This window comes from Mercenaria mercenaria, chromosome 4 (genome assembly GCF_021730395.1).
Source record: "Mercenaria mercenaria strain notata chromosome 4, MADL_Memer_1, whole genome shotgun sequence".
Lineage (NCBI taxonomy): Eukaryota > Metazoa > Mollusca > Bivalvia > Venerida > Veneridae > Mercenaria > Mercenaria mercenaria.
The window spans coordinates 37,947,110-37,962,876 of record NC_069364.1 but is presented as its reverse complement, the minus strand read 5'-3'; the positions used below and the strand labels follow the sequence as shown (position 1 = coordinate 37,962,876).

The window sequence follows — 15,767 nt, the reverse complement described above, 5'->3', positions numbered from 1 at the left end:
TAACATGTCTTGACATTCTTCATGACATGCAGAATGTCTATTTATGTGTATAAGACATTGAACAAGTTCGATAACAATATAAATATATGCATATTTCTTTTCAGGAGATGATAGCTAAAGTGGAGTATGATAAGGTCGTGGAGAAACATAGCAAAGATATGTTGTTTCTACAAGAAGAATATGAGTAAGTGATATAGAGACTTCAAGTTGCAGTACATCTACTTTTGTGCACACTATTTAACTATTGATTTGTTTTCAATTTTTTGTTTTTAAATAAATTTATGTAATAATACATTAATATAATTGGTACTTATTTACTTATTGTTCTTACAACTATAGGTTCTGTTGCTGTTTTTCTGGACTATATATATATATAATTTAAATAGTGCGCCAAATGTAACGTCATACTTTGACGTTATGATGTCATGTTAACTGACGTCATGTTTGTATACAGAGTTGTCTTCTCTCTTCAACCATACAGGTACTATTGTAATCAGAGTATGTCTATTTTCCTCTAAAACTGTAAACCATTATTGTTGCAGAACTAAATTTTGTTGATTTGGTGATTATGTCAATCAATGGATTTAAATCTCAAATGCAAAATTAGTCGATATAATTCTATGTCTAAAATCCATGAATTTATATGTCCTGGCAAAGTCGTTATTTGTGTTGAAACCACAGTGATATATGATGGCATTGAATTCACATTGTTTATGAAACAGAAAACGTCTGCAGTCATTGATTGAGAATTTGCAACAGATGGAGAAAAATCAGCAGTTACACCAGCAGCAGATCCTCAAGCAGCAGCAGCAACTCACTGATCAGCAGAAACTGTTAACACAACGACGTCAGGCAAGTCCAGGGTTGTCACCGCAGGCTACGCTTGCTCCACCTGCTACACCAAAAAAGTTAGTATTTCATGATTTTGATGTGTATGTAATCTTGTAATGTTAGAAACTACTCTGTAAATTAGTTTTGTTTAGTTCTTTATTAAGTGTCCATTTTGGATTTAAGAAGATCTGCTGAAGCATTAGACATTCATTATTTGCAGGTTCTTAAATAAGCACATATTTTTGTTTTAGCACCATTTACCACCCTGACGTTAAATGCCATTGATTGTCTTTCAGTGCTGTTTCCAGTATTTACTAGTATTTATTATCAACAATTTAAGTCCGATATTAACACTTATTCTAACACGATCCGCAGCAGTTGCTATATAAACATATAGCGAAACAATTTCTAACAAATGAATTTTTTTGTTTATATTTTTACCCAACCTTAGATATTATTGAAAATTGCATTTTCACAGCAGTAACTACTTAATACTTTCATTAAAATTTACTGAATATCGGAAAATTCCGATTTATGCAATGCTTTCCATTTGTGGGGAGGTTTTTATAATAGCATATGGCCAGCCGAATGACATATCTCATATTCATGATCAAGCTAAAATGTAGTGCTGTAAACTGCGAAGAATTTGCGTTGAATGATGCGAATATTAGTCGTTCAGATGCGAATATTAAATTGATTATTACGCATCCGAACTCCTGCCCATATTTTATCAACTGATAAAATATAGGGACATATTTATTATTTCTTAAATATGACATAAGAAAGTAGAATATTTAACAAGTATATACATGTACTGCTTAAATAATGTTCATGTACATAAGAAAATTATTTGGGGCCTTTGGGGCCTCCGTGGCCAAGTGGTTAAGGTTGCTGACTTAATCACTTGTCCCTCACTGATGTTGGTTAAAGTCTTGCTTGGGGCATAGAATTCCTCATGTGATGAAGCAATCCAGCTGACCTCTAGAAGGTCGGTGGTTCTACCCAGGTGCCTGCCCGTGATGAAATAATGCATGAAAAGCTGAAAAGTCGCCATATGACCTATAATTGCATCAGTGTGATGTTAAACCTAACAAAAAAAAAAAGAAAGAAAATTATTGTCAACTTTTTATTTTAGATCTGCTGAGTCATCCGATGTAAGTAAGCCTGTCATCCATGCTCCTATGCCCCCACAGAAACCTCGCACAAAGGGACCAAGGAAGAAACCAACTCCTGTACAGAAGTCATGGGACGGTGTGCCTTCAGAGGTACATTAAACTTTTCTGTGAATATATATTTATGTGCAAGTTACTTAATCGGCAATGCCATATCAGCTTACCTGTTGTAGTTTGATCTTAATCATGCTAAATGGCAGGATCTATTTGAGGGATGAACATGTGACTGGCTGCTGATAAGCCCAAGACTCTAACAGTAGAGTGTATATGTATTGCTTACATGGAATGGAGATCATATGGGTGAGTCAGGGGTTTAATCTTTCAATTCTATTATGGTATGTGGCCAGTCAGAATTATATTATATTTCAGAGTCCATGTAGGCAGTTGCCATCACTCAGAAGTAAGATCTGACATTAAGATCTGTTTTATTTAATGGTTCCTAGTCAAGATATATATTGTAAATACAAGCAATATATTGTTGATACTATTGACACATGAAAAATATAATGCTAAACAGTACAGATACATAATCTGACCAAAGCAACAGCCTATACTTCAGTTTTATCTATATACTTGGCAAGTGACAAATCATTAAATTTTGTTATTTTTCTGTCTTAGGATTTTCAAAATGTTGATTCTGATGACAATGCTGCAGTTTTAAAACAATGTCACTGGGTACATGTTTAAATGTAGCACTACATGTTTCTGACCTTACACTGTGGGACTTGATTATGTTCATATTAATACCTACATGTTGCAAAATTGTCTTTACCAATTTTGCAATAGGTCAAAGACAATTTTGCAATAGGTCACTGACTTGCTCACATGACATAAATCACTCAGGTTAACATTGTGCTCTGCGCTTAAATGCATTTCACCATTCTTCTGATGCAAATTATCAGTTACAGCTAGCGTATACAACCAGGTGCAGGTATCATAGACTTAAAATTTCCATGTTAAACCAAAGCCACATTGTCTGACTTTAACTACTTCCTTTGTTCTATCACTGATAAATGTTCATTTGAACTCTCTTATCTATTTTTTAAATTTTCAAAGGATTCTCATATATTTTTCATGTAAAAAACATTTTTTTACAGTATTTCTGCTAATGTTGCACATTCATTATCACTATCTAATGTAATAAGTCCTTTTTAGCTCATCTGATTTTTTGAAAAAAAATGATGAGTTATTGTCATCACTTGAGCGGTTGTCGGCATCGGCATCGGCGTCGGCGTCTGCGTCGGCGTTGCCTGGTTAAGTTTTATGTTTAGGTCAGCTTTTCTCCTAAACTATCAAAGCTATTGCTTTGAAACTTGGAATACTTGTTCACCATCATAAGCTGACCCTGTATAGCAAGAAACATAACTCCATCTTGCTTTTTGCAAGATTTATGGCCCCTTTTGTACTTAGAAAATATCAGATTTCTTGGTTAAGTTTTATGTTTAGGTCAACTTTTCTCCTAAACTATCAAAGCTTTTGCTTTGAAACTTGGAATACTTGTTCACCATCATAAGCAGACCCTGTACATCAAGAAACATAACTCCATCTTGCTTTTTGCAAGAATTATTGCCCCTTTTGGACTTAGAAAATTTGTTTTCTTGGTTAAGTTTTATGTTTAGGTCAGCTTTTATCCTAAACTATCAAAGCTATTCCTTTAAAACTTGCAACACTTGTTCACCATCATAAGCTGACCCTGTACAGCAAGAAACATAACTCCATCCTGCTTTTTGCAAGATTTATGGCCCCTTTTGGACTTAGAAAATATCAGATTTCTTGGTTAAGTTTTATGTTTAGGTCAACTTTTTCTCTTAAACTATCAAAGCTATTGCTTTAAAACTTGCAACACTTGTTCACCATCATAAGCTGACCCTGTACAGCAAGCAACATAACTCCATCCTGCTTTTTGCAATAATTATTGCCCCTTTTGGACTTAGAAAAATCATTTTCTTGGTTGAATATTATGTTTAAGTCAACTTTTCTCATACACTATCAAAGCTATTGCTTTAAAACTTGCAACAGTTTTTCACCATCATAAGTGGACACTGTACATCAAGAAACATAACTCTATCCTGCTTTTTGCAAGAGTGATGGCCCTTTTTAGACTTAGAAAATCATGGGTAAGACAATATTTCTATTATACAAAAAAAATCAGATGAGCGTCAGCACCCGCAAGGCGGTGCTCTTGTTTTATATGATTTTTAATGAAATTAAAACAGTATTAGAGTCTGATGGTCATCCACTGCCAAAAGCTGTCTAAGTTTTGGGCTTTATCAGCATCCAAAGTCACATGTTCGTCTCAATCAATTCTGTGGATGCTTTAGCATAATAGAAAAAAGTTCTAGCCACTTACCTTGCAACAACTTCCCTAAAATAGGTTACATGAATCATCTAAGACTAGTGACTTGTTTACTTAAAGCATATCGTGAACATACTAGATTAGTGAATGAAAATTTAACATTCTTTTCAACTTGGTGTTTAAGCTAATGTACAGAAATACTGCCATGTATCTTTGCCCTTGAAACAAATGTGAAATGTTACCAGTAGTGCCCTGTAAACAGAAGATTTTAAATAATTTGATTGTCTTAGAAAGATAGATCATGTTTATACAGAATCTTAGAAACATTTCTTAATGAACTACAAAAAATAATTGCATGTTATTATCCATTGTTCTTAATTCTCTTTATTATTTAGTTTTTAGACCGATTGGCATATTTTGAAGATGAAAGTTACAGACACAAAATTGAGTTGATTGAAAAAACTCGCAAAGAAATTCAGGATGACATTGAAAAGAAACTAGCAGGACAACATAAGCTGAGTCGGCGAGACCAGGAAATGTTTGAAGCTTTAAATGGTGAGTATAATTTAGCTGTATTACCTTGCATGTGAAATCACTACTTTATCGTAATGCAAAACACTGTCTCTGTGAAATCACTACTTTATCGTAATGCAAAACACTGTCTCTGTGGAATCACTACTTTATTGTAATGCAAAACACTGTCTCTGTGGAATCACTTCTTTATCGTTATGCAAAACACTGTCTCTGTGAAATCACTTCTTTATCGTAATGCAAAACACTGTCTCTGTGGAATCACTACTTTATCGTAATGCAAAACACTGTCTCTCTGGAATCACTACTTTATCGTAATGCAAAACACTGTCTCTGTGAAATCACTACTTTATCGTAATGCAAAACACTGTCTCTGTGACATCACTACTTTATCGTAATGCAAAACACTGTCTCTGTGAAATCACTACTTTATCGTAATGCAAAACACTGTCTCTGTGTGTCTCTGTGAAATCACTACCTTATCATAATGCAAAACACTGTCTCTGTGAATAATTACATTGCATATCACAGTCTTAAGTAATCTGTACCTTACCATAATGCAAAACGGTCCCTGCAAACTATTACATTGCATATCAGTGTCTCTGTGAATCATCACATTTTAAATCACTGTCTCTGTAAAATCAGTACCTTATCATTAATCTAAACACTGCAACTGTGAATCATTACATTGCATTTTTATGCCCCCGAAGGGAGGCATATAGTTTTTGAACCGTCTGTCCGTCTGTCGGTCTGTCGGTCCGTCGGTCTGTCGGTCTGTCAGTCTGTCCGCAATTTTCGTGTCCGGTCCATATCTTTGTCATCGATGGATGGATTTTCAAATAACTTGGCATGAATGTGTACCACAGTAAGACGACGTGTCGCGCGCAAGACCCAGGTCCATAGCTCAAAGGTCAAGGTCACACTTAGACATTAAAGGATAGTGCATTGATGGGTGTGTCCGGTCCATATCTTTGTCATCGATGGATGGATTTTCAAATAACTTGGCATGAATGTGAACCACAGTAAGATGACGTGTCGCGCGCAAGACCCAGGTCCGTAGCTCAAAGGTCAAGGTCACACTTAGACGTTAAGGATTAGTGCATTGATGGGCGTGTCCGGACCATATCTTTGTCATGGATGGATGGATTTTCAAATAACTTGGCATGAATGTGTACCAAAGTAAGACAACGTGTCGTGCGCAAGACCCAGGTCCGTAGCTCAAAGGTCAAGGTCACACTTAGACGTTAAAGATTAGTGCATTGATGGGCGTGTCCGGACCATATCTTTGTCATGGATGGATGGATTTTCAAATAACTTGGCATGAATGTGTACCACAGTAAGACGACGTGTCGCGCACAAGACCCAGGTCCGTAGCTCAAAGGTCAAGGTCACACTTAGACAATAAAGGATAGTGCATTGATGGGCGTGTCCGGACCATATCTTTGTCATGGATGGATGGATTTTCAAATAACTTGGCATGAATGTGTACCACAGTAGGATGACGTGTCGCACGCAAGACCCAGGTCCGTAGCTCAAAGGTCAAGGTCACACTTAGACATTAAAGGTCATTTTTCATGATTGTGCATTGATGGACGTGTCCGGTCCATATCATTGTCATTCATGCATGGATTTTAAAATAACTACACATGAATGTGTGACACAGTAAGACGACGTGTCGTGCGCAAGACCCAGCTCCGTAGGTCAAAGGTCCTAAACTCTAACATCGGCCATAACTATTCATTCAAAGTGCCATCGAGGGCATGTGTCATCCTATGGAGACAGCTCTTGTTAATTACTATATTTGTGAATCATTACATCGTAGATTGCTCTGGTTCTGTGAATCAACACATTGCAGATCATTGCCTTTGTGAAATCACTGCCCCATCATAATGCAGACATTGCATCTCTGAATTGTCACTCTGCAGATTAATGTCTCTCTGAATCATTACATTGCAAATCATTGTCAATGTCAATTATTACTTGTGTATTTGAATCGTTACATTGCAATCACTGCTTCTGTGAATAATAACATTTCAAATGACTGTCTCCATGAGTCATTACATTTAAAAATAACTCGCAGCGAATCATTACATTTCAGATGACTGTCTCAGTGAATCATAACATTGCAAATCACTGCTTCTGTGAATCACTACAATTGAGATGACTGTCTCAGTGAAGCATTACAATTCAAATAGCTATCTCAGTGAATCATTACATTTCAGATGACTGTCTCAGTGAATCATTACATTGCAATTGACTGTCTCAGTGAATCATTACATTACAAATGACTGTCTCAGTGAATCATTACATTTCACATAACTGTGTCTGTGAATTATTACATTGCAAATGACTGTCTCAGTGAATCATTACATTTCACATAACTGTGTCTGTGAATTATTACATTTCACATGACTGTCTCAGTGAATCATTACATTTCACATGACTGTCTCAGTGAATGATTACATTTCACATGACTGTCTCAGTGAATCATTACATTTCACATGACTGTGTCTGTGAATGATTACATTTCACATGACTGTCTCAGTGAATCATTACATTTCACATGACTGTCTCAGTGAATCATTACATTTCACATGACTGTCTCAGTGAATGATTACATTTCACATGACTGTCTCAGTGAATCATTACATTTCACATAACTGTGTCTGTGAATTATTACATTTCACATGACTGTCTCAGTGAATCATTACATTTCACATAACTGTGTCTGTGAATTATTACATTTCACATGACTGCTGCAGTGAATCGTTATATTGCAGATCACTGTCTCTGTTAATGAAAATAATTCTTTTTTATTTCAGATGTTAGCCTACCTGCATTATTTATGCCGTTTCAGCGTGGCAGTGTATTTAATCCTAGAGCACATCAGTACTTTCATCCAACTGGTTCAACAGAACTTAGATTAACCCAGCCACCATCAGTCTTTCAGTTGCCTCCCCTTAGTAAAAATGTATCCTTGTACAGCTTGGATGTCAAGCAACTCCATGTTTAGAATGAAGAAATTAAGTGTTTTATATTTTCTGATTCAGTTAAAAAGGTGTAGCCTGAGAATTCAGTATCACTTTTGACTTTTGGCACCTTGGCAGCCTGGAGAAATTTGTTTTCTGATTGCAGCACCACCTGAATTTAACTGGCAATACTAACGAATCTTTCATTGGTTGAAGGTGCAGATTGGAATATCTGGCTCAAGGTTAACTGTTTTGTTGGTAAGGAGGCTTTGCCGTGTTACCACAAAAGCTGTTACCCAAGAGTCAGATATTTCTCTCAGCACCTTGTAGCAGTGATAGATTCTTTTTCTTTTGAACCATATTCTTCAAATAATGGAACAAATAAAATAAAATGAGGGCTTTAATTTCAGACGTTATTCTTTTATTGTAGCATATGGATAATTTTACACATTCATTCATAAATTACAACACAAGAATCATCTTACACCCCGGGTGTTAGGTGAATTTTTCCAGCACCCGGCAAAAAAGCAGGAAAATCTTGTCTGGCTTGCAAAAAATGCTTGTATGTTAAAGCAACTCACACTCAAAATAACTTTTTCTTTCAGTGAAGAAACTACTTTGAAGTTAATAAATAACTCAATACATAGTCACATTTATCAAATCTTGTGACAAGACCTGCAAACTGACCTATATATCAATGACTTTAACCCTCGTATGACTTTTAACTTCAAACTTAAAACCTTAATAAACATTTGTCTGTCCATACGAACCAGATTGCCTACAGCCCACATTAATGACCCAGTTTAGTTCATACTCACACTTGACAATACTTGTGGTAAGACCTACATTAACTAAATGACCTCGACCCCCATAAGACCTTCACCATCAAACTTAAAACCTTAATGAACAACATTTTCAGTCCTACAGTCCACATAAATGACCAAATTTTGTTCATACTCACACTCAACAAACCTTGAGGCAAGACCTACAAGCTGACCTATATATAGATGGGCTTGACCTTCATCCATCTATATGAACCAGGTTGCCTACAGCCTAAATTAATGAACCCAATTTAGTTCATATTCAGATTTAGCAGTGTTTGTGGCAAGACTGACAAATTCATCTGTATATAAATGACATTGACCCTCATATGACCTTCACCTTCAAACTTTAAACCTTAATAAACAACATATTTGGTCATAACTGCCAGAACTGGCTACTAGCCAAGATTAAACAACCATGACCTTGACCTTTATCCATCTGTATGAATCAGATTGCCTACAGCGCAAATAATGACTTGAGTTAGTACGTACTCACAGTCAACAATAATTGTGGTAAGACTGACCTATATATAACTGACCTAGACCTTCAAGTGACCTTTGCCGCCTTCAGAATTTAACCTTAATAAACAACATTTTTGGTCCTACAGCCCACATAAATGACCTAATTTAGTTCATACTCACACTCAACAAACCTTGTGGCCACAAATATTGTTTAACATGAGTTTGAACTAAATTTGGTTATTAATGTGGACTGTAAGCAATCTGGTTCGAACAAATGGACAGACAAAATGACAAACAGACATTTCAAATGCTATGTGCCAGGGCCATAAAAAATTATGGCAAACTATGACAGGAAAATCTGATTTTCGAAATACCTCCAGTGAAAACCTTACTTATATCAAGCACAGTATTCAGTTGTTGTCAGTTCTGTCTTTAAGGGATTTATAAGTTTGCATGGTATAAAAGATTGGAAAGAAACATCTGTATGATAAGAGTGGTATAAAAATCCTTAACTTAGTTTACTCAGAGCTCTTCAATACTGAATTTATTTGAACTGAGTAAAAACTTTAATAGTCGAAATCAAGGTTGGTTAATGGACAGATATATACAACAACAAGAACCTGTAAAAAATGTCCATGGGATGATTCCACAAACAACGATGCCAACGTCCCAAATGAGATCTCCATCGGCACCATATACACCACAACCAACATATGACATTCCGCCGACGCGAGAGGAAGAATACAGACAAAGGACAATGGAAGCTGAAGCAGAGTGCTAGTGTCTCCTACATTCTTGTCATATTTAATCTGCATTTACTGTCAAATATGGCTATCTTCCCATTTTCATAGAAATAAGTACATTGACTTTGCCCATGGCATAATGTCAGTAGGTAAAGTTTAAATCACCAGAGTTTCACATTTTGAAAAGTGTTGGTTGTTGGTTGTGCACTTGATCTACTTTAGAAAAATACTTTCAAGCAACTGATAATGATAGAAATAATAATCTATTTGTTGATACATTTTGCCTATTAAAAAACTTGCAGTTACCGGCAGGTTTGTAATGCAATATGCCAGTGTTTTTGTCTGAATCAGATTGTCCCAGTTTCATACTTTTTGTTGAAATATATACCCTTTCAAGTGTGACATTATATCTAATGAAGAAAATTTTATCTGAGTTCTTGAAGGTAATGTTTTCAAAATACAATCTAATGTGCCAAATGTAAAAGTTTTTCATCTTGTGAAAGATACTTCCCTTACAGAAGCAAGTCTCTGTGGCGTACATGCTGCGTATTTGCTGTGTATATGCCGCGAGCATAGTAGTACGCCAGAGGAGTACATTTTACATACACCGCATGCCGCGTACATGCTGAGTAACTTTTATCTTAATAGCATAAAATAGTTCAGATTACCGGTATTCTGAACAATGAAAATTTGCCAAACTATTTGCAATGTTCATTTGTGAAGCTTACATCTTAGTGATTTCTGAGCTGCACCTTGCATGCAGTGTAAAAATATATTCTTTTTCATTTTGAATTAATCCTGGAGCTTTCTAACTTGGATAATTGAAAAGCCTTATTTGAACTTCGTTGCATTACATTTTAAATGCTTATATAATTCCGGTCCTAGATTGTTCTCAGATGGATTTTAATCAAAATAAATACATACTACGCACACATCGTCTATAATAAATCATAACCTTATATTTAGTTGCATTAAAGTTGTTTCCCCTTGATGCAGTTACGCCATTTTCTTCAAATGTTTACCAAATTACATGCTACAAAAATTGATTTATTTCATTGAAAAGTGGATGAAGAAAAGCATACTAATTTATTTGATAACATCAATCTACATTATTTTGGTAAGGGTAAATACTTATTGATGCATGTCACTTATCTTTTTTCTGTTTTTTTTCTGTCCAAATGATTAGCATTTGCATACGAAAGTTGGTGGGATAAGGAATTTACATTATCACCGCAGTTTCGCCACAAGAGTACACAGCATGTATGCAGCAGGAGTACACAGCATGTACGCCGCAGGACTCGGGGCCAGGAGTACACAGCATGTACGCTGTAGGAATACACAGCATGTACGCCGCAAGAGTACACAGCATGTACGCCGCAAGGATAGTACACCGCAGGCTCATTTGCATGTGAAAAGTGTATGTGCAGCGTACATGCTGCGTACTATTTCCCGCATACTAAATTTCTCCAGCGTACATCCTGTGTACTATGTAGTCCACAGCATGTACGCAGCAAGTAGTACGCAGCAGAGCTCATTTGCATGTCAAAAGTGTACTACAAACGTACTATCGGTGTATGTGCGGTGTATATCCTGCGTACTATTTAAAGCCCTTGATTTCAGTACACATCATGTACGCATCATATATGCTGTATGTACACAGCAAGAGTACGCAGCAGGCCTTTTTCTTCTGTAAGGGTTCAGTCTCACCCTGAAAACCTGAAGTAGAAATATTGAAATTTATTTTATGCTAACTAATGAAATACTGTATTCTATCATTTAAATATTTTCATATCTCATCACTCACACTGTGAAAATATGAAATCTATATTTTCTCACTGTGAGAGATATAGCTCCGCCCCCTCATACATTGTGTATGAATTTTAAATTATTAGCTTAAAACAGGATGGAAATTGTAGTCGCACTTTGTTCTTTGTAGTATATTTCTCGATTCAAATCATTTTACTTAATGAGAATTTCATAATGTTATGCAGCAAAAAATAAAATAAAATGGAACTTTATGTTGTGTGCGTCTTTATAACGTCACAACCCTTACAGAAGAAAAAGGCCTGCTGCGTACTCTTGCTGTGTACATACAGCGTATATGATGCGTACATGATGTGTACTGAAATCAAGGGCTTTAAAAAGTACGCAGGATATACACCGCACATACACCGATAGTACGTTTGTAGTACACTTTTGACATGCAAATGAGCTCTGCCGCGTACTACTTGCTGCGTACATGCTGTGGACTACATAGTACACAGGATGTACGCTGGAGGAATTTAGTATGCGGGAAATAGTACGCAGCATGTACGCGGCACATACACTTTTCACATGCAAATGAGCCTGTGGTGTACTACCCCTGTGGCGTACATGCTGTGTACTCCTGGGGCGTATATTCTGTGTACTCCTGGCCCGAGTCCTGCGGCGTACATGCTGTGTACTCCTGCGGCGTACATTCTGTGTACTCCTGGCCCGAGTCCTGCGGCGTACATGCTGTGTACTCCTGCTGCATACATGCTGTTTACTCTTGTGGCGAAACTGCTGTGATAATGTAAATTCCTTACCCCACCAACTTTCTTATGCAAATGCTGATCATTTGGACAGAAAAAAACAGAAAAAAGATAAGTGACATGCATCAATAAGTATTTACCCTTACCAAAATAATGTAGATTGATGTTATCAAATGAATTAGTATGCTTTTCTTCATCCACTTTTCAATGAAATAAATCAAGTTTTGTAGCATGTAATTTGGTAAACATCTGAAGAAAATGGCGTAACTGCATCAAGGGGAAACAACTTTAATGCAACTAAATATAAGTGTTATAAATTTCGAAGTATCTGCGGTGTACATGCAGTGTACTATTTTCTTGTACAAGTCCCTCCTGCGTACATGCAGTGTACTCCTTAAATTTTCAGAGTCTGTGCTGCGTACTTGAAGTGTACTAGTGACCTCCTGCGTACATGCTGTGTACTCGTCGAAATAGTATGCGGCATGTACGCGGCATGCGGTGTATGTAAAATGTACTCCTCTGGCATACTACTGTGTTCGCGGCATATACACAGCAAATACGCAGCATGTACGCCACAGAGGCTTGCTTCTGTAAGGGAACACGTCTAACGTCATGTCTGTTTTACGCGCGTCTGTTTCCCATGCTGAGATTAAAAATTGTTGCAAAATGCACATCTCAATGGGATTGCGCATAATATAAAAAGAAAATTTGTTTATTGTGAGTGAATATGGAATATATCTCACCTCGAAGTGAGAAAATGTTCACATTTTCACTCGCGCTACGTGCTCGTGAAAATATTTGAAATTTTCTCACTTCTCAGTGAGATATATTCCATATTCACTCAAAACAAACAAATATCCTCTTTATCTTCCTCCAGAATAATGAATACTAGATGCAAAGCTTTCATGATTGGCATAACCATGAGTGAAAATATAAAATCAGATGTTCACAAATGAAACTTGCATTGTATTTTGATCTTACATTTAAAGCAAATGTTTGTCTGTTTCATGTTTTTAAGGATTTTATCCAATTTTATTTGTTACACAGTGCAATGTCATGCACTGCTTCATTATGTATAATATTATGTTCAAAACAAACTTACTTAGTTCTGTGACATCTATAGATTTTTTTTACATTTTATTATGATGGATAGCTATATTTTTGTTTAATTTTGCTAAAATGAAATATGGGTAGTAAATATCATAAAAAGGGAGATGTGAACAAATCGCAAGTTTTTCAGTGGTCAAAATGATGTACTGAGATATTCTTAAAATAATATTTGTACCAAGATAGTAAGTTAAATAATCTTAATATGATCATATGCTAATTGTACACTATTTGAAATATAATAAGTTTTTCACACAGTATTACTGAAGGTTACTGACCTGAGTTATACCTGTACCTGCCCACTGGCACCAGACCAGAAATTATGTGTCATGTTATACCCTACCCCTAGGTATACTGTGAGAACCATATGTTGCCAAATGGGAAAATTTACCTGCCCATTTCAGTTGCACATATCTCACATGAAATATGCATTTCAGCAATTGGGTATTATGCGTTATGATTAATTGGTAATTCATCTTGCATCATGCATCAGTCACATTTCTCAATGTTTCCTATCACAGGGACACTATGCTTATTTTATATTTACTGGCATTCCAGTTTAGTGACAGGGCCTTGTGCACATGTAGACAAAATGTAAACAAATAAAAACAGAATATACAGTTTTCATGTTAAACAATAAAACTTGAAATGATGAATGTCAGTAGGTAATGTTGTCCAAGTTTTTTCTGTAATGCTGACAAAAATGTAAAATATTTGTAATGTCTCTGCGATAAGAAGCATTGAGAAAATAAGTCCTGTTGCATGATGGAAGATAGATTGTCAGTTGTTCAATATCCATAGTAAACATTTGTGGAACTGTGCATTTTAGATGAGAAATGTGCAACTGAAATGGGCTAATATATTTTCACGCTAGGTACCATGATTTTCATAGCATACCTAGGGTAGGGTATTACTTGTACAATGGCATTTTATTTCTTGTCCAGGACCAGTGTATCTGCCAAAGGAATATTTCCTGTTGTTTATTTATTTTATACAGATTTATAGTTATAAGCAATACCAAATAAATAAATGAAATTTTCATTTGCTTACAATTATACATGTATTTTTGATACATTATAAAAATGTGTAATAAAAGAATGTTATTTAAGAATTTCAACATGCTTATTTATTTTAGCTGAGATTTCCAGAAATATGAGAACTATATGGTTTGAGATGTTGGTTGTCTTTAGTTGACATTTAATTGCAAATAAGCTTTCGATGTTTCTTGTACTGCCTTTGGATTGGGATCATGTGCTCTTTGTCATCCATTTTGGTCTAATGTTCCAGTGTGAATTATTGGGATCATGTGCTCTTTGCATTTGATCTGGGTCTGATGGTCCAATGCGAATAATTCGGATCATGGCCTTTGTCATCCATTTGGGACATGTGCTCTTTGCAGTCCATTTTGGCCTGATGTACTAGAGGGAATAATTGGGATCATGTCCTTTTCGCTTATCATCTGGGTTTGATGTACCATGATGAATGATTGGCATTATGTGTTCCCTGTTGTAAATCTAGATCTGACAGACCATGGTGGATGATTGGATCATGTCCACTTTGTCATCCATCTGGGTTTGATGGACCAAGGGGAATGATTGGATCATGTCCTCTTTGTCATCCATCTGGGTTTGATGGACCAAGGGGAATGATTGGGATCTTGTGAACTTTGTCATACATTTGGGTCTGATAGAGCAGGGGAAATGATTAAGATCATGTGCTTTGTCTCCCATCTGGGTTTGATGGATCATGTCCTCGTTGTAATCCATCTGGACCAAGATCTTGTGCTCTGTGTCTACCATTTAGGTCTGATGTTCCAGGTTGAATGACTGGGATCAGGTACTCTTTGTCATCCCTCTGGGTCTGCTGAACCAAGGTCCTGTGCTCTGTGTCTTCCATTTGGGTCTGATATTCCAGGGTGGATTATTGGAACCATATTCTCTTTGTCATACATTTTGTTCAGATGGATCAAGTTCCTATACTCTGTGTCTTCCACTTGGGTCTGATATTCCAGGTCGGATTATTGGAACCAATGATTTGAATCATGTCATCTTCGCATATTATCATGGCTTTATGTACTGGAATGAATGATTTGGAACATAATTATGTTCTCTGTTATTCATCTAGATCTGACGGACCAGGATGAATGATTCGATCATGTGTTTTTTGTCATCAATCTGGGTCTGATGAACTAGGGTCCTGTGCTCTGTGTCTTCCACTTCCACTTGGGTCTGATGTTCCAGGATGAATGATGTATCATGTGCTCTGTGTCATCCATCTTGGTCTGATGAACTAGGGTCCTGTGCTCTGTGCCTATGTTCCACT

At 36.3% G+C, this 15,767-nt stretch overlaps 1 protein-coding gene across 3 annotated transcripts in view; it reads left to right on the top strand.

The window, feature by feature from the left end:
* The window catches only part of LOC123552816 (uncharacterized), a 43,765-nt gene extending 29,151 nt beyond the window's left edge, over positions 1-14,614 (top strand). For all 3 annotated transcript variants that reach the window (XM_053540936.1, XM_053540935.1, XM_053540937.1), the window contains 6 exons: positions 105-184; positions 723-908; positions 1,967-2,096; positions 4,695-4,854; positions 7,653-7,801; positions 9,609-14,614. In XM_053540936.1, coding sequence (XP_053396911.1) covers positions 105-184; positions 723-908; positions 1,967-2,096; positions 4,695-4,854; positions 7,653-7,801; positions 9,609-9,863 — 960 coding nt within the window. In that variant the 3' untranslated portion in view covers positions 9,864-14,614. The remainder of the gene's footprint in view (positions 1-104; positions 185-722; positions 909-1,966; positions 2,097-4,694; positions 4,855-7,652; positions 7,802-9,608) is intronic.
* The last annotated feature ends 1,153 nt before the right edge of the window (positions 14,615-15,767 follow it).